The 18,141-nt window shown below is 25.1% G+C and overlaps 6 protein-coding genes across 6 annotated transcripts; all 6 read right to left on the minus strand.

Moving 5' to 3' along the window:
* Positions 1–230: 230 nt before the first annotated feature.
* ecmB (extracellular matrix protein ST310) lies at positions 231–3,638 on the minus strand (the record flags this gene model as incomplete). The annotated part of the gene is made up of 4 exons (XM_641693.1): positions 231–835; positions 918–2,285; positions 2,358–3,491; positions 3,584–3,638. The coding sequence occupies 4 exons, from the start codon at positions 3,636–3,638 to the stop codon at positions 231–233; spliced, it is 3,162 nt and encodes a 1,053-aa protein (XP_646785.1).
* A 1,565-nt stretch (positions 3,639–5,203) lies between these two features.
* Positions 5,204–9,869, minus strand: top2 (DNA topoisomerase II; the record flags this gene model as incomplete). Its single annotated transcript, XM_641694.1, has 2 exons — positions 5,204–7,939; positions 8,040–9,869. The coding sequence occupies 2 exons, from the start codon at positions 9,867–9,869 to the stop codon at positions 5,204–5,206; spliced, it is 4,566 nt and encodes a 1,521-aa protein (XP_646786.1).
* A 296-nt stretch (positions 9,870–10,165) lies between these two features.
* Positions 10,166–12,892, minus strand: DDB_G0270810 (hypothetical protein; the record flags this gene model as incomplete). Its single annotated transcript, XM_641695.1, has 2 exons — positions 10,166–10,213; positions 10,577–12,892. 2 exons carry the CDS (start codon positions 12,890–12,892, stop codon positions 10,166–10,168), a joined length of 2,364 nt encoding a protein of 787 aa, XP_646787.1.
* A 361-nt stretch (positions 12,893–13,253) lies between these two features.
* Positions 13,254–13,385, minus strand: DDB_G0270812 (hypothetical protein; the record flags this gene model as incomplete). The annotated part of the gene is made up of 1 exon (XM_641696.1): positions 13,254–13,385. The coding sequence occupies one exon, from the start codon at positions 13,383–13,385 to the stop codon at positions 13,254–13,256; it is 132 nt and encodes a 43-aa protein (XP_646788.1).
* Positions 13,386–13,872: 487 nt separating this feature from the next.
* Positions 13,873–14,955, minus strand: DDB_G0270420 (sucraseferredoxin-like family protein; the record flags this gene model as incomplete). Its single annotated transcript, XM_641697.1, has 2 exons — positions 13,873–14,566; positions 14,684–14,955. The coding sequence occupies 2 exons, from the start codon at positions 14,953–14,955 to the stop codon at positions 13,873–13,875; spliced, it is 966 nt and encodes a 321-aa protein (XP_646789.1).
* Positions 14,956–15,749: 794 nt separating this feature from the next.
* DDB_G0270422 (hypothetical protein) lies at positions 15,750–18,056 on the minus strand (the record flags this gene model as incomplete). Its single annotated transcript, XM_641698.1, has 1 exon — positions 15,750–18,056. The coding sequence occupies one exon, from the start codon at positions 18,054–18,056 to the stop codon at positions 15,750–15,752; it is 2,307 nt and encodes a 768-aa protein (XP_646790.1).
* Between the last annotated feature and the right edge of the window lie 85 nt (positions 18,057–18,141).

Consider the following 18,141-nt stretch of genomic DNA (forward strand, 5'->3'; position numbering starts at 1 on the left):
AAATAAGGAAAAAGATGGAATTCTTTTTTTTTTTTTTTTTTTTTTAATAAAAATTTTAATTAAAATTTTATTTAGTGTATATTTATAATTATTATAATTATTGTAAATATATTTAAAGAGAGTTTTTTTTTTTTTTTTTTTTTTTTTTTTTTTTTTTTAAAAAAGAGAGAAATTAAATATTTGGTTGTTCATTTTTAAAAAATGAATTATATAATTATTTAAAATATTATTTATAAATCATCGCCACATTTTCCAAATGTTTTGCATTGGGTCATTGGAACATGAATACATTTACCACCTTGTTTGATACTGCAGTAATCACAAGTAAGGACATTGTTATCATTACAATCCACTGGAGTATGGACGACACCGGTTGAATTGCAACAAGAGTCGACTGTACATGGGTTATTGTCATCAATAATAATTGGTGTATGAGTACAACCAGTTGAACAACATGAATCAAGAGTACAGAAGTTACCATCGTCGCAATTCATTGGGGTATGGACACAACCAGTTGAATTTGAACATGAGTCAATTGTACATGGATTATTATCATCACATTTCATTGGTGTATGAGTACAACCAGTTGAATTTGAACATGAATCTACAGTACATGCATTATTATCATTACATCCAATTGGAGTATGAGTTACACCACCTGATTGAGTACATTTATCTTCGGTACATGGATTATTATCATCAACATTGATTGGAGTGTGACAACAACCAGTTGAATTTGAACAGGAATCTACGGTACATGGATTATTATCATCACATGAAATTGGGGTGTGACAACAGCCAGTTGAGTTTGAACATGAGTCAGCAGTACATTTATCTGTATAAATTATTAATTTATTAGTTAGTAAATTTTGATTTGTTAAATTTTTTTTTTTTTTCTTTTAAATAAAAAAACTTACTATTATCATCGCAATTAATTGGAGTGTGGACACAACCGGTTGAATTTGAACATGAATCAGCAGTACATGAATTTAAATCATCACAACGAATTGGAGTATGAGTAACACCACCATTTTGAGTACATTTATCTTCAGTACAGGCATTATTATCATCAACATTCATTGGGGTATGGACACAACCAGTTGAGTTTGAACATGAATCTACGGTACATGGGTTATTATCATCACATTTCAATGGGGTATGACAACAACCAGTTGAATTTGAGCATGAATCTACAGTACAAGCATTTTTATCGTCACAAGCAATTGGAGTATGAGTTACACCACCATTTTGAGTACATTTATCTTCAGTACATGCATTATTATCATCGACATTGATTGGGGTATGGACACAGCCAGTTGAGTTTGAACAGGAATCTACGGTACATGCATTATTATCATCACATGAAAGTGGGGTGTGACAACAACCAGTTGAATTTGAACATGAGTCTACGGTACAAGCATTTTTATCGTCACAAGCAATTGGAGTATGAGTTACACCACCTGATTGAGTACATTTATCTTCAGTGCAAGCATTATGATCATCAACATTGATTGGGGTATGGCAACATCCGGTTGAGTTTGAACATGAGTCAACAGTACATGGGTTATTATCATCACATGTAAGTGGGGTATGGACACAACCAGTTGAGTTTGAACATGAGTCTACGGTACATGCATTTTTATCATCACAGGCAATTGGGGTATGAGTGCAACCAGTTGAATTGGAACATGAATCCATTGTACATGCGTTGAAATCATTACATGAGAGTGCAACATGTTGACATCCTTTTTCCCATGAGCAAAAATCTGAAGTACATGGGTTTCTATCATCACAAGACATTGGGGTATGGACACAACCGGTTGAATTTGAACATGAATCAATGGTACATGGATTTTTATCATCACATGAAATTGGAGTATGAGTTACACCACCTGATTGGGTACATTTATCTTCAGTACAAGCGTTATTATCATCGACATTGATTGGAGTATGGACACAACCAGTTGAGTTTGAACAAGAATCTACTGTACATGCATTATTATCATCACATTTCAATGGGGTGTGACAACAACCAGTTGAATTTGAACATGAGTCTACGGTACAAGCATTTTTATCGTCACAAGCAATTGGAGTATGAGTTACACCACCATTTTGAGTACATTTATCTTCAGTACATGCGTTATTATCATCGACATTGATTGGGGTATGGACACAGCCGGTTGAATTTGAACATGAGTCAACAGTACATGGGTTATTATCGTCACAAGACATTGGGGTATGGCAACAGCCGGTTGAGTTTGAACATGAATCTACGGTACATTTATCTATAAAGTATTGAAAAAAATGTTAAATTAAAGTTAAAATTTTAGGATTTTAAAAATTTCCAAAAAACTTACTGTTATCATCGCAATTAATTGGAGTATGGGTTACGCCACCTGATTGAGTACATTTATCTTCAGTACATGCATTGTTATCATCGACATTGATTGGAGTATGGCAACAGCCAGTTGAGTTTGAACATGAGTCTACTGTGCATGGATTTTTATCATCACAGGCAAGTGGGGTGTGGACACAACCAGTTGAATTTGAACATGAGTCTACGGTACAGGCATTTTTATCATCACAAGCAATTGGAGTATGAGTTACACCACCTGATTGAGTACATTTATCTTCAGTACATGCGTTGTTATCATCGACATTGATTGGAGTATGGCAACAGCCAGTTGAATTTGAACAGGAATCTACGGTACATGCATTATTATCATCACATGTAATTGGGGTGTGGCAACAACCGGTTGAATTTGAACAAGAATCTGCGGTACAAGCATTTTTATCATCACAAGCAATTGGAGTATGAGTTACACCACCTGATTGGGTACATTTATCTTCAGTACATGCATTATGATCATCGACATTGATTGGGGTATGGACACAGCCAGTTGAATTTGAACAAGAATCTACGGTACATGCATTATTATCATCACATGAAAGTGGGGTGTGACAACAACCAGTTGAATTTGAACATGAGTCTACGGTACAGGCATTTTTATCGTCACAAGCAATTGGAGTATGGGTTACACCACCTGATTGAGTACATTTATCTTCAGTACATGCGTTATGATCATCAACATTGATTGGGGTATGACAACAACCGGTTGAGTTTGAGCATGAGTCAACAGTACATGGGTTATTATCGTCACATGAAAGTGGTGTATGACAACAACCTGTAGAATTTGAGCAAGAATCTACGGTACATGCATTATTATCATCACATGCAATTGGAACATGTTGACAACCTTTACCACATAAACAACTATCAGCTGTGCATGAATTACCATCATCACAGTTTACTGGGGTGTGAGAAATACCAGTTTTTGGATTACAAGTATCTACGGTACATTCATCATTATCATTGATATTAATTGGTGTATTTGAGCAACAACCGTTATTACATTTATCCAAAGTGCATTTATTACCATCATTACAATTTTCATCACATGTACATGATACTTCAGCTTTTTCAACGTTGGCTAAAAAAAAAATAATAATTAGAATAAGTAAATTTTTTCCAAAAAAAAAAAAAAAAAAAAAAAAAATTAAAAACAAAACATTTAATCCATACCTAAAATTATACCAACAAAAGTGAATAAAATTAATATTAAATATATTTTATTCATGATTGCAATTTTAATAAATAAATATTTGATTGGTTTTTTTTTTTTTTTTAGTTTTTTTTTTTTTTTTTTCTTTGTTTTTTATTTGTTTTATTTTATAAAAAATGAAGTGATAAAAAAAAAAAATTATTACTTCTATTTATACAAAAAAAAAATATATTTTAAAAAAATATTTTAAAAATTAAAATAAAATAAAATATTATAATTGATCAATATTAATTATTTACCATATAAATGTGGTAATGATAACAGATGAAATTATAAAAAAAATAAAAAACAAATTAAAAAAAAAAAACTACTACTATTGGAAGCTATTGCAACAGCTAATAGAAACAACAAAAACAGTTATCTACTTGACATCATCATATACATACTATGCCCAATTAAAAATATTTAATAAATAATTTGACAGCATTTTGTTTTTTTTAATTGAAATCAAATTGAAAATATCCAAAAATAAATTTTACTATGTAAAAAATAACAATAAAACAATGTGATAAGTAAAATGAGATTTCCCAATGATTATGTATATAGTATTTTTATGGTGTATATGTATAAATATATATGTTGTTCAAAACAAATCATATGATAATATTATTTTAAATTACAAATTATTAACCCCCCAACCCCCTATTAACACAGTAAAAAAAAACAAATAAAAAAAAAAATCTATTCTTTTTGTTATAAAATTTTAATTTATTTTATTTTTTATATTAGTGTTGATTATTTTCCTAATTGTAAAAATGGATTGGTTTTTTTTTTTTTTTTTTTTTTTTTTTTATGATATTATTTATATAATAATTAGTATTTATTATAATAATTTACAAATCATACTATAATGATACGGGGTTAAAATTTTTTATTTCATCTCCTATTTCTAACATTAAAAGGTTAAACCACAATTTAAAACCCACACTAACCCACTTGCTACTAAATTTTTAATTTTTTTAAAAAAAAAAAGTACCCAATGTGTAATTATGATGATATTTTTTGTTTGCCAATTTATAAAAACTTATTTAAACAATTATCCATATATTTTTTTTTTTTTTTTTTTTTTTATGGTTAAATTATTTTATCGACACAGACAATTTTGACATGAACTAAATTTCATTAAAATTGCAAATTTCTAAAATATTTCTGTGTGATTTAAATCCTATCTTTTATTATTTTATTATAATTTTTTTTTTTTTTTTTCTTACACATTTGTAAAAAAAACAAAATGTAATATACACCACATGATTGTTAAATTAAAAAACTTGTTATTATATTAATTTTTTTTTTTATATATTTATTTATTTATTTTATTATTTTTTTTTTTTTGTAATTTTCAAACTTAATTGGTTTTGTACAAATAAAAAATTGGTTGGTTTTGAAATAATTTTAAAATGGATTGTAGGTTTTTTTTTTTTTTTTTTTTTTTTTTTTGTAGGAATATAAAGAACAAAAGAGTAATTTAAAATTTTAAATAGATTTTTACTATTTTTTTTTTTTTTTTTTTTTTTTTTTTTTTAACAATAAAAAAAAAAAGAAAAAATAATTTTCACTATTTTATAATATTTTAATATATTTTAATCACTATCAGAACTAGACTCTTCATTATCATAAAGATCATCATCATCACTGTCAGAATCTAAAAATGATAAAGATTTAGGTGGTGGTACTCTTGAACGAGTTGGACGATTGGTTGGAGCCTTAATAACTTCATCATCACTGCTTTTATCATCGATTACTTTTGATTTTGAAGTTGTAGCTTTTTTAGTGGCGATGGTGGTAGGTTTCTTTGGAGGAGCCTTTGATCTCTTTGGTGGAGATTCTGGATCAGATCCTTGATCAGATTCTTGATCAGATTCTTGATCAGATTCATCTGATAACTCTATAACTTTTGAAGTTTTCTTTGGTGGAGCCTTTGGTTTTGATGATACAACTACATCATCATCGAAATCAGAATCTGAATCTAAACTAACCAAAGTTGATTTCTTAACGGCTGGTGTTGGTTTCTTATCTTCTTTAGCGAAAAAAGATTCAATTGGTTTTGTATTTGAAGAGGTTGTAGTAGAGGTTGAAGTTGAAGTTGTATCATCAGACTTCTTTCTTTTTGAACCAGAAACATTTGAATCGGTGGTTGTTGGAATTTTAACGGTTGGTTTAACCAATTTAGTTAATGGAGCTTCTTTTGTATCTTTGACAACTTTAGCAGAGATTTTCTTTGCTCTTGGAAGTGCTTTGGTTTTAGTTCTCTTTTTGAGGGATTCAGTTTGATTTTTGAGTGATTCATCATAAGCATCTTGATCATCCAATGCTTTTTCCAATGCATCCAAATCTCTTTTGTAAATCTCTTGAATTGGAGTACTGAGTAAGATATCCCATTCCTTCTTTTTGGAATCTCTTTCTTCGATTAATTTTTTAACTCTTTCCAAAGTAAGACTCCATAATGGTAAAGATAATAAATAGTCATAACCTTTGGTATCATCATCTTGTTCCTCTTGAGCACCATCTTTCTCTTCATCGGATGAAATTGCAGCATCTTCTTCATCGAAAGCATTCTTCTTTTTCTTTATTTTATCTCTAGCGGATTTATTAGAGTTTTTGTTTATAATTCTATCAAACTTCATTTCCTTTAATTTGTTAATGAGATCAACTTTTTTAACATTTGAAATTACCAATTCCTTATTTACAACGGCTAAAATGAAACGAGCTTTATTTGAAAGACGAGAATATTCTTCAGAGAGACGCTCAGAGAGGAAATCTTTTCTCATTTGATAGTGTTTGATTCTTAATGGGAAGAAATGTTCTTGTAAGGCAGTGGTGGTTGCAAATCTTTGAATACGACCTTCTTCATCGAATACTACCATATTGGTTTCATTAATTGTGGAAACGAGTTTAAAAACTTTTTCAATGTTAATTTCATCGACTGGTTGAATGGTGTCAATAATGAAATGAATAGTTGATTCAGAGGAGTAGTTGGTATATGATTTAACGGTTGCTTCAGTGACTTTTTCATTATCATCATCATCATCGACTCTCTTTGATCTCTTTGTAGTGGTTGGTTTTGCTTTAGTACCTTTTCTACTAGCAGCCTTCTTTTCTTTCTCTTCTTTCTTTTTCTTTCTAGTACCTGGAGTTTCTAATTCATCCAAGAGTTCTCTATAATCTTGAGTCCAAAAACCAATTGGTAACTCTGTGATTTCAAATCTATTATCGGATAATTTTTTCCAAATACCTTTGGAAAGATATTGACCACCTTGTACTTTGGAACCTTGATTTGCTTCGATGGAACCAAGGAAACCTCTATACCATGGTTTGATTGGTTTCAATGGTTTACCATCGATTGCTAATCTCATATTTTGAATTAAATCTCTTGGATTATAATTTGGAATTGTACTTGACCAACCTGTACCAATACCAACACAACCATTTACTAAAATCATTGGAATAACTGGAATATAGAATTTTGGTTGAACTTTTTTACCATCATCTACTACACAAGATAGAATTGGATCATCATCGGCATGATAAACTGCTCTGGCAATATCGTTCAATCTGGTATGAATATATCTTGCACTTGAACAATCTTTACCACCTGCAATTCTAGTACCATAGGAACCTGCTGGATTTAAAAGATTGATATTATTTGAACCGACAAACTCTTGAGCCATACCAACGATGGTAGAATATAAACTTGCTTCACCATGATGATATGCAGAATGTTCAGAGACGTAACCAATCAATTGAGCTACTTTGATTTCTTTCTTTAGATTTCTCTTGAAACAAGAATAGAGTGTTTTTCTATGTGAAGTTTTTAAACCATCTACAATGTTTGGAATGGATCTTTCACAATCGGCAATAGAGAACAATACCAACTCTTTATTGATGAAATCAGAGTATGTTAATTTCTTTACACCAAATTGTTCTAAAAAAGTGCCTTCAATATGTTCTGCCATCCATTTCTTTCTATCATCAGCTCTAGACTTTGAAAATGCTAATTCAATATTATCATTGGCACCTTCATCCCATTCGAAATCGATTTTATGTCTCTCTAAATCAGAGAAATACTCTTTACCTTCACCTGGTGTACTTGTACCCAAACCCTTGTAATATTTGACATCCCAACCTTTATCATTGGTTTCTCTCCATTTCAAAAATTCTGGCATTGTATAAAATGAAATTGGTTTTTGATTATTCTTAAAAACTTTAACAATTGGTGTAATAAATTCAACTAAAAATCCTGGCATTCTTAATAATGTTGGCCAAAAATGATGAACCATATTAATAATTAAACCTTTAATATGTGAACCATCATGATCCTATTATTTTTTTTAAAAAATAAAAAATAAATAATAATAAAATGTTAAATAAATTTTTTTTTTTTTTTTTTTTTTTTTTTTTAAAAAAAAAAATACTTACTTGATCAGTCATAATCATTAAATGACCATATCTTAAATCTGAAAGAGTTTCATAAACTTTACCATATTTTAAACCAAGAATTGTAACAATATTATTGATTTCATCATTATTGATAACTTTTGTACTTTGATCTCTAACATTTAATAATTTACCTTTGAGTGGGAAAGCACCATAATGATCTTTACCAACTACAGAAATACCAGCAGTAGCTAAAGATTTAGCACTGTCACCTTCTGTTAAAATGAGTGTACAATCTTCAGATTTTGTTCCACCAGCTAAATTGGCATCATCTAATTTTGGAATTGAAACTTTACCTTTTTTACCACCACTTGATGTCGATCTTTTGAGAGCACTTTGATCTTTAAATTGTGCAAACTCGAGAATTGAAGCGACAATACCTGATTTTGAATCTAATACTCTTTTAATGAATTTTTCAGATGGTTCACAACGAGAACCAAATGAAGAGATCTTTGATGTGAGAGTTTCTTTGGTTTGACTATCGAAATGTGGGTTTTCAATTAAACAATTGACAAAGACTGATAAATGATTTTTAATGAAAGCTGGTTTAATATCTGCGGAACCTTTATTCTTTTTATTTACTTGTTCTTGAATGGCGGTAACGATATTACTAAGAGCATGAGTTACATGTGTACCACCTTTGACTGTACAAATTGAATTTACAAAACTAACTTGATTGAATTGACTCTCCTTTGAGAGAGTGACAGCAAGTTCCCATCTATCACTAACTTTTTCATAGTAAACTTTTGGTGCATTCTCTTCATCTGGAAAATAGAGATTAATATATTTTTCAAAGGATCTAATACCCAACTCTTCGTCGTTGAGGGAAACTTTAAGTGTTGGATTACAACCGGCAATATCATAAACACGTTTGGAGAGTAATGCAACCAAATCATCATCAAATTCAACCATACCAAAACGATCGAGTTCTGGATAAAAGGTAATCTTTGTATAATCGGTTTTATTTTGATATGAGGTGATCTTTGGATCCTCTTTGGAACGCATGTTATTAGTGAAGGTTTGTTTATACAATTTCTTTGACTTTGAATCGGCACACTCTACAATGAATTTAGTACTGAAAATATTGGCCAACTTTGCACCGAAACCATTACGACCACCAGTTAATCTCTTTTCAGAGTCATCATAATGGCTACTTGTTAAGAGATTACCAAAGATTAATTCTGGAATGTAGATTTTATGTTCACTATGAACTTGAATTGGGATACCAGCACCATCGTTTGTAACCGAGATAAATCCCTTTTCTCTATCAATTACGACCTTGATGAATTTCATATTACCTTCTCTTTGTTTATTATCGGCAGCATTTACTAAAATTTCATCGAAAATCTTATAAATACCTGGTACGAATGATACCTTTCTATGTACCATTCTTTTGTCTTCCCATACCCAAAGTTCTTCTTCTTGTCTTTCAGTGGAACCAATATAAGTATCTGGACGTAAGAGAATTTGATCGAGTAATTCTTTCTTTTGATAAATTTCTTCAATTGATTTACCTTTTTTAGCACTAGATGCAATATTTTTAAATACATTTTCATTATCTGATGAACTTGATTTATCATCTCCACTAAAATCATCATTATCTGATTCACTTTTCTTTGATGTTGTTGATTTTTTCGTGGTACTTGTGGTTGTAGTTGTTGCTTTCTTTGCTGCTGGCTTTCTTGTTGCTGATGCTTTTTTCTTACTACCTGCTGCTGCTGGTTTCTTTGGTGCTGATTTACCTTTTTTTACTGGTGATTCATATTCTGATCCACTACTTTCATCACTATAATCATTTTCTGAATCAGACATTTTTTTTTTTTTTTTTTTTTTTTTTTTTTTTTTTTTTTTTTTTTTTTTTTTTTTTTTTAAAAAACAAATAACAAACACAAAATTAAATTAATAAAAAAAAAAAAAAAACAAATAAAAAAAAGATAGAAATAATTATAAAAAAAAAATTATTTGACAGAATATAAAATAAATAATAAAAAAAAAAAAAAAAATTTTTGTTATTTTTTCATTAAAAAAAAAAAAAATTTGTGAATGAAAAAGAAAAAAAAATGGCGCCAAAAATAAAAAATATTAAGAAAAATGAAAATTCTTTAAAATTAAAAACTTAAAAAACGATTAAAATAAAAAAAAAAACAACATTCGCTCTATAATTCAAAAAAATAAAATAAAAATTAAGTTAAAATAAAAAAAACTCATTGCATTATTATTAATAATTAAAAGTTAGGTAAATCTAAAAATTATAAATAAAAAAAAAACAAATGTTTTTCTTTTGTTTATTTATTTTTTATAAATGTTTAATGTTAATCTTTCTTTTTTTTTTATTTTTTATTTTTTATTTTTTTTTTTTTTTTGAAATTCCAAATTAAGATGTTACTAAATAATCTAAAAAAAAAAACCAATAAAAATACAATTTGGAATTCTATTAAATAAAATTTTTTTTTTTTTTTTTTTTTTTTTTTTTTTTTTTAAATCTGATTTGATTTTTTTAAATAATTTAATAAAAATACATTTTCAATTTTTTCATAATCATATGAATAATTGAATGAATCTTTTAAAAATTTAGCCAATTCAATACTACCATTTCTTTGAGATTCAGTAATGATAATTTCTTGGTATTGTTTAGTTGAAAATAGTTTTTTATAAGATGATAATAATTGAAATCTATCATTTTGACAAGCATATTTAAAGAAAATTTTTCCTAAAGTATTTTTTATAGCCAAAACTTCGTTTCCCCCCTTTTTTTTATTTTCAGGAGTAAAAGAAATAATTCTTTTAATAATTAATTGAAAAGATATAAAATCACCTCTTTTACCAAGTTCCATTAATAAAGGTATTAATTTTGATATTGAAAAATTGAATAAAAAAAACATTGGTAATGTTGAAAGTCTAGATTCAAAACCACCTTGAAAATAATGATATAACAATGGAGGTTCATTTGAAAAACTTGGATCAATACCAAAACTACATCTACCAGATTCGATATCAGATTTCTTTGAATTCATTAACCAATGTATAATTTGATAATAATCAGGTCCAATAGAATTTGAATCAAAATAACAACGATATAATTTATTGGATGGAGTTGATTCAACAAAGAATTTATAAGTTTCAAATGAATTATAAAGAAGAGCAGGTTGATTAATATCTGCAATTTTTAATGGTAACCAAATGTCGACTTCACGATAATGTTTTAAAAAATCATCAATATTTTTATAAATAAAAGTATATGCAGTAATTGTTAAAATCATATTTGGCCATTCTTCAATTGATTCTATTGTTTGTTTATATTGTTTTTCATAAAATTCTTTATAATGATTTAAAATTATTAAATTAAATTTACAAGAATAAGTTATTAAATAATAAATTGGTATCATTGGTAGTGGTGATAATCTATTATAAAGATAATCAAAAACTTTAACTGATTTTGATTTACATAAACTAAAAAATTGGATATCAATAGATTTAAATTCTTTTTCTTGTAATTCTTGATATTTATTAAACATAAACTCAATTAATTCTAATTCATCGAAAATTATTAATTCATTTAAAAGTTGTTGAATTGTAAAATTTTTAGGATTTGATGGATTTTTTAAAATTTCTTTTAAAACTATAGAAATATATTGAAATTGTAAGATTTTATCATATTTAAAATATTTAAATGGGAAAAGTAAAGAATCATGCCAAATTAATATATCTTGAAAATCTAAAACTATTGATTGGTCAATTGAAAATTGTGAGAATTTACATTGATATTTTTTAAAATAAAATGAAATATTATCTTTATAAAAATTATTTCTTAATGATAATGATGAAAAGAAAGAGATTTCAGTCAATTCCTCTGTGAATGGTATTAAATTTAAAAATAATTTTTTAATATTTCCATTATATTCATATGAATTAAATAAGTAAATTTTAGTTGTTAAATCATTTTCATTGAATTTCATTTCATCCAATTCATTTAATGTTAATAATGAAAAGTTTTCATTATTTACAATATTACAATTTGATTTTCTTTCAATCTCTAATAAATTGAAAACATTTTTAATTTTTAAAATTGTATAATTTGATTGTAACAATTGCAATAAATTTATATTTTCAATTTCAATTGGGTATAACCAATTTAATAATTCTGGTATCTCTTTAACTGGTTGGTCAATTTTTAATTGATTTAAAATAAAATCAATACTCGAATTAATTAAAAAAATTCTATTTTCATCATTAGTGTCACTAATATATTCTTTAAATTCAATTAATATTTCTTTCCAAAAATTATCAATATTAAAATTACTTTTTGAAATTAATTTAAATTTATCATTAATAAAATTTGAAATTTTAAATGAATTATTAATAATTGATAATTTAAATAATTTATATAAATTATCATAATCATTTAATAATAATGATTCTTTATAATCTTTTAAATAATTATTATCATCATCATTATCAAAAAATAATTTGAAACCAGTTAAACAATCACATTTAATTAATAATTGAATACATTCATTTGATGATGGTAAAAAGTAATCTTTATAATTTTCAAATAATTCTATTAAAAATTCTAAATCTTCATTTAATTCATTATGTTTGAATATTAATTCTAAAGCTGATGGATTTCCAATTTCTTTAAAAAAGAAAAGATGTTCACTTCTTTTAACTTTTGATTTTAAAAGTGATGCATATTTATTTTTAATCATCCATTCAACACTAATAATTTCTTGATAACTATATTTATTATGTTTTGATTCATTTTCATCTTTTATAAATCCTAATATTTTATTTAAAAGAAATTTATTTTTAAAAACTTTTGTTGTTGGATTATTCATTTTTTTTATTATTATTTTTTATTATTTTGACAATAAAAAAAAAAAAGAAAAAAAAAAAAAGAAAAAAAAAAAAAGAAAAAAAAGTAAAAAAAAACAATCAAAAAATAAAAAAAAAAACAATCCAAAAATAAAAAAAAAAAATTTGTAAATGTAAAAAAAAAAAAAATAAATAATCAAAAAGTAATTGATTGACAATCTGGGTGGGAATATTGGATATTTATTTTTTAAATTATTATTTTTTTTTTTTTTTTTTTTTTGGATATGAAAAAAAAAAAAAAAAATTAGATAATTAAAAATAAACTTAAGCAGTAAATTTAACACAAAGTTTGACTAAATTTTTTTGGTTGGTTAGTTTGTTGAGTTATATTTTTAAATTAAATTTAATTTCTAAAGTAATATCTCTGAACTTACTTGACATTGAAGGCATTTTATTGCTATTTGATGCAAAAATCTTGTGATCTGGAGGTTTTACAATTGTTATTTTTTTAGCCATTTTATGTTTAGTTATAAAAATGATTGAGATATGAAGAAAAAAAAAAAAAAAAAAAAAAAAAAAAAAAAAAGACTAACAACGAAAAAAAAAAATATAAAAAAAATAAAAATTAAAAAAATAAAAATAAAAATATAAAAATATTATCCGAAAAAATAAAAATATAAAAAAAAAAATTGATCATCTATTTTTGAAAAGGTTTGGGTTTCACCAAATTTTTTATTTTTTTTTTTTTTTTTTTTTTCATCATTTTTATCTTGAATTGCACAATATTTATTTATTTATTTATTTAAATATCATTTTTATAAAAATAATTTTTAAATAAATAAATATTAAGAATAAATTATTTTTATTAAATAAATCTAATATATTTTTTTTTTTTTTTTTTCCTTAACATTTTTTAATTTTAAATTTTAAATTATTATTATTTTTTTTTTATTTTAATTATTTTTTTTTTTAAAATTTATTTATTATAATGATAATATTTTTTTTAATGTTTTTTTTCTTTTTTTGGGATTTCAGTACCCATAGTACCACGATGAAGTTTTTGAATGACTTCACCAGAGATTGTAGAATCAATGATTGAGGAGACATCATCAGGAGTTACATAACCATACCAGTTACCTGGTGGGAAAACCAAAACGTTACCAGCATATTTATGACCACCGACATGAGAGGTACCAAATACTTGAATTTCTTTTTCCAAAGATCTTTCTTTAATTTGATCTCTTAATTGATCGACTAAAATTGGACCACAATAACCACAACGTTGATCTTTTTGTTTATGAGTACAAATAAAGATATATTTTCCACTCAATTGTTCAACTTGAATTTCCATTGGGAATGTTGAAAGATCAATAGTATCATTATCTTGGAAATAGGTTAAAACTTTTTCCATAGTGTTTGGAGTTAATCCAACCAATTTAACCATTTCTGGGAAAATGATTACATCTAAGCTATCCTTATTCAATGGTTGAATATCTGTTGCATTGATAATTTGATTCTTTCTTGGATTATTTTCATACTTTTTCATTACTTGTTGAAAACTTTCTAAAAGTGGTGTAGCACTATATAATTTAGCTGGCCATTCTTCACTTGGAATACCAGTACAAATAAAATAATGTCTATGATATGTCGAAATAGAATTATTTGGTGTTTCTCTATTTGAATCTACCATTTCTGGTCTTTTTTAATTTTAAAAAATAAAAAAAAAATAAAATAAAATAAAATAAAAAAAAAATGTTAATAAATTTATAAATTTTATTTTATTTAATTTAATTTATTATTTTTAAAAAACTTACCTGCAAAAGCCACATTTTGCGATTAATTCTTCAATATCTAATATTTGTGGTTGTTGTCTTTGACCTTTATTAACATTTGAATTAGTTGATGGTTCTGGAGCTGGTGTTGGTGTTGGTGTTGATTTTGTAGTTGGAGTATTATTTTCTTGGACGTTAAATGATGATAAATTATGATTATTATTTGAATAATATCTAAATAAAAAGGTAGTCACTGCAACTGAAAAACCAATAGTAGCAGCAAGAGTTAAAATCTTTAAATTTTCTCTACTCATTTTTTTTTTCTGTTTTTTTTTTTTTAATTTACAAAATAATAATAATACAATAATATTTAATTTATTTCGAATTGGAATTAAATTTTTAATTTAAAAAAAAAAAAAAAAAAAATGAAAAATGAAAAAACAAAAAAAAAAAAAAAAATAAAAAAAAATAGAAAAAAAAAACAATAATGAAAATATTATTATTATTATTTTTTTAAAATTATGGATATTTAAGTAAAAATTATTATTTTGATTAAATACTAACATTTTGATATAGGTTGAAATAAAATTGACTTGTTATGACAATAATTATTAGCTAGTAACGAGCTTACAATTTTTGTTTTAGAAAATTTTGAAACAAATGAAATCATTTTTTAAAAAAAAGTGAAAATGAAAAATAAAAAAAAAAAAGAAACGTTTTTAAAAAAAAAAAAAATAAAAATAAAAATAAAAAAAAAAATAAAAAAAAAATATAAAATCAACACACGAATTCAGGTCACTAATTTGTCAATAAACTATGATCATATAATTTGTTAGGATGTACAAAAATTTAAAAAAAAAAAAACGTTTCTCTTAAAGTTCTACGGAACGTTTGGAAGAAAAATCATATCTTCTGAAATCACAAAAAAAAAAAAAAATAACGTTTTTTTAAAAAAAAAAAATAAAAATAAAAATAAAAATAAAAATACTTTTTCATTTCCCATCACATCTTGTTATTCAAAGATTCCATTATTTGAAAATTTAAATTCAAGATTTTTACTTTTTTAAAAAAATTGTTTAGAAAAAAAAAAAAAAAAAAAAAAATTTAATTAATTATCTAATATATTTATTATAATTTTTTTAAAATATATTGGTAATAAATAATTTTTAATTGGAATTAAAATTGTAAGAAATAATGGAAAGAATATTGTTAAATAAGGGTTTGGATAAAATGAGATAAAGCAAAATATAAGTAAACAAATGATTTGAAAAGTAGTGAATTTATGAATTTCCAATTTTGTACAATATCTAATCATATTTGAATTTGGTAGAAAAGTATTATCAGTTATTAATAATAATATTCTATACCAAAATTGATTACCAACTGTTGCTTTCACACCTAAAAAGAAGAAAACACCATATAAAACTGGAATTGGAATATAAATTAAAATATTTGAAACCAAAAATATACAAATGAAAATTAAAAGATGAGAAAAGAAACCAGATGCACGAGTTTCTTGAACTGAAATGAAAATTTCTTTAGTTTCACCTGTTGAAGTATCGGTGAATGATTCAATTGTAGCCAATGCTCTAACATGTAATGATGAATGTGGCAATGCTCCATGAAGCCATGGTAAACCAAGGAATGATAATACTATATTAATAAATGCAACTATTAAAAGATCCAAATGGACACCACTCCATTTCTTTAAATTATGTGATGGTGTCGTAGCTAATGAGCATGAAATATTCTGATCTACAAAGTATAGTAATGATAATAAGAAACCCAATGCCAAAGCTAAAAAATAAGCCCATACCGGTAACATTTTAATTTCAGTATTTAATAAATCATCTAAACCATGTGAAAAATGCTCATCCTCCAGTGGTAAAAACACTGTCCAACGAATAGCAGATGATATTAAAACTCCTAAAAATAAAGCATAATCTGAAATTAAATTTCTAAATACACCATTGAAATATTTTGTTTGATTAAAATTTGAAAGTTTAAAACAAATCCAAAGTGTACATAATGAAATTAGTAATGTGAAAACTGGTGTTTGATTTGTAAGTTGACAATTATTATCACAACTATAAAGATTATCAATGAATAGAACTACTATTGGTTTTATACCATCATATAAGAATGCAATGGTAATAAAGATTGCAAATGTCTCTTCAATGAATCTTGATGAATATTTCATTAATCTACTTGCACCACTAATTGAATAAATTATTAAGAAAAACCCATTAAACAATCCAATCATTGAATATAATGAATAAAAATCTAATCCATTCTCAATTGATATTGAATAAGTTATTTTTATAAAAATTGCCAATGGTGCTGTTGATAATAAAATCACCATTGGTTGACCTGATAATAATGCAAATATCATACCACCAATTCCTTGAGCTATTATAGTTTTTGAAACTCCAAGTAATCCTTCAGTATTTGAATAATTTAAAACACCAAATGCAATAGATGGTAATAAAATTGCAAAAAATAAAAATACCGTTGTTGATAATGTTTTTTGAAAACTTTTCCAATCTTTTAATCCATCTTTCCAATCTGATTTATAAATTTCAAAATCATATCTATATTTAATATCATTAATTAAATATTTAAAATTAAGTTTTGAATTTTCTTTATTATTAATATTAGTATCATCATTAATATCATCATCATCATCATCATTATCATAATTTTCATGATCTAATCCATTTGAAACACTTTCAAGTGGTTTTAAAGATTCATTGTTTTGTTCTTTATAATTATTATTATTCTTTATTGGCGGAATTAATTTTCTTTCAAATTGATTTTCATTATCATTTTCAATATTATTTAAAAATGTAACAAATGATTCGATAACTTCTTGTTTATTTCTTGCTTGATGTAATTGATATTGAACTGATGGGTAAGAAATTGCTGATGAAAATGATTTTGCAATCTCTTCACTTGATTTACTTTGTTGAATTTGTGTTGGTCCAACAATTAATATTAAATATTCTAAATTATTTTTATTATTATTATTATTATTTTCATTATTATTATTATTATTATTTAATCTATAAAAACAATATGCATTTTCTTTTATATTATCTAGTGAACACCATAATATTAAATATTTTTCAATTTTAATATATTCTTTTAAACTATTTTTATTATCATTATTAAATATATTTGTTTTAAAAATATCCCTATTATTAATTTGATTTTTATTTTTATTTTTTATAAAATCATTAATTACATTATCATATAAAAAATATACAATATCAACAAGAGATTGTTGTTGTTGTTCGTTTGATTCTTGTTCAAAAAAGTATAAACAATCTTTTGATTGTTCTAAATCTAATTTTGACCTAGTATCTAACTTCCAATTGATTGGTGAATGTTGAATATTTTTTTTTTCCACCAACATTTTCTAATGATTTTTTTTTTTTTTATTCCTATTTTGTATATCTATTTTTAAAAAAAAAAAAAATAAAAAAATAAATTTTAAAATG

The sequence above is a fragment of the Dictyostelium discoideum genome (assembly GCF_000004695.1).
Source record: "Dictyostelium discoideum AX4 chromosome 1 chromosome, whole genome shotgun sequence".
Classification (NCBI taxonomy): Eukaryota; Evosea; class Eumycetozoa; order Dictyosteliales; family Dictyosteliaceae; genus Dictyostelium; species Dictyostelium discoideum.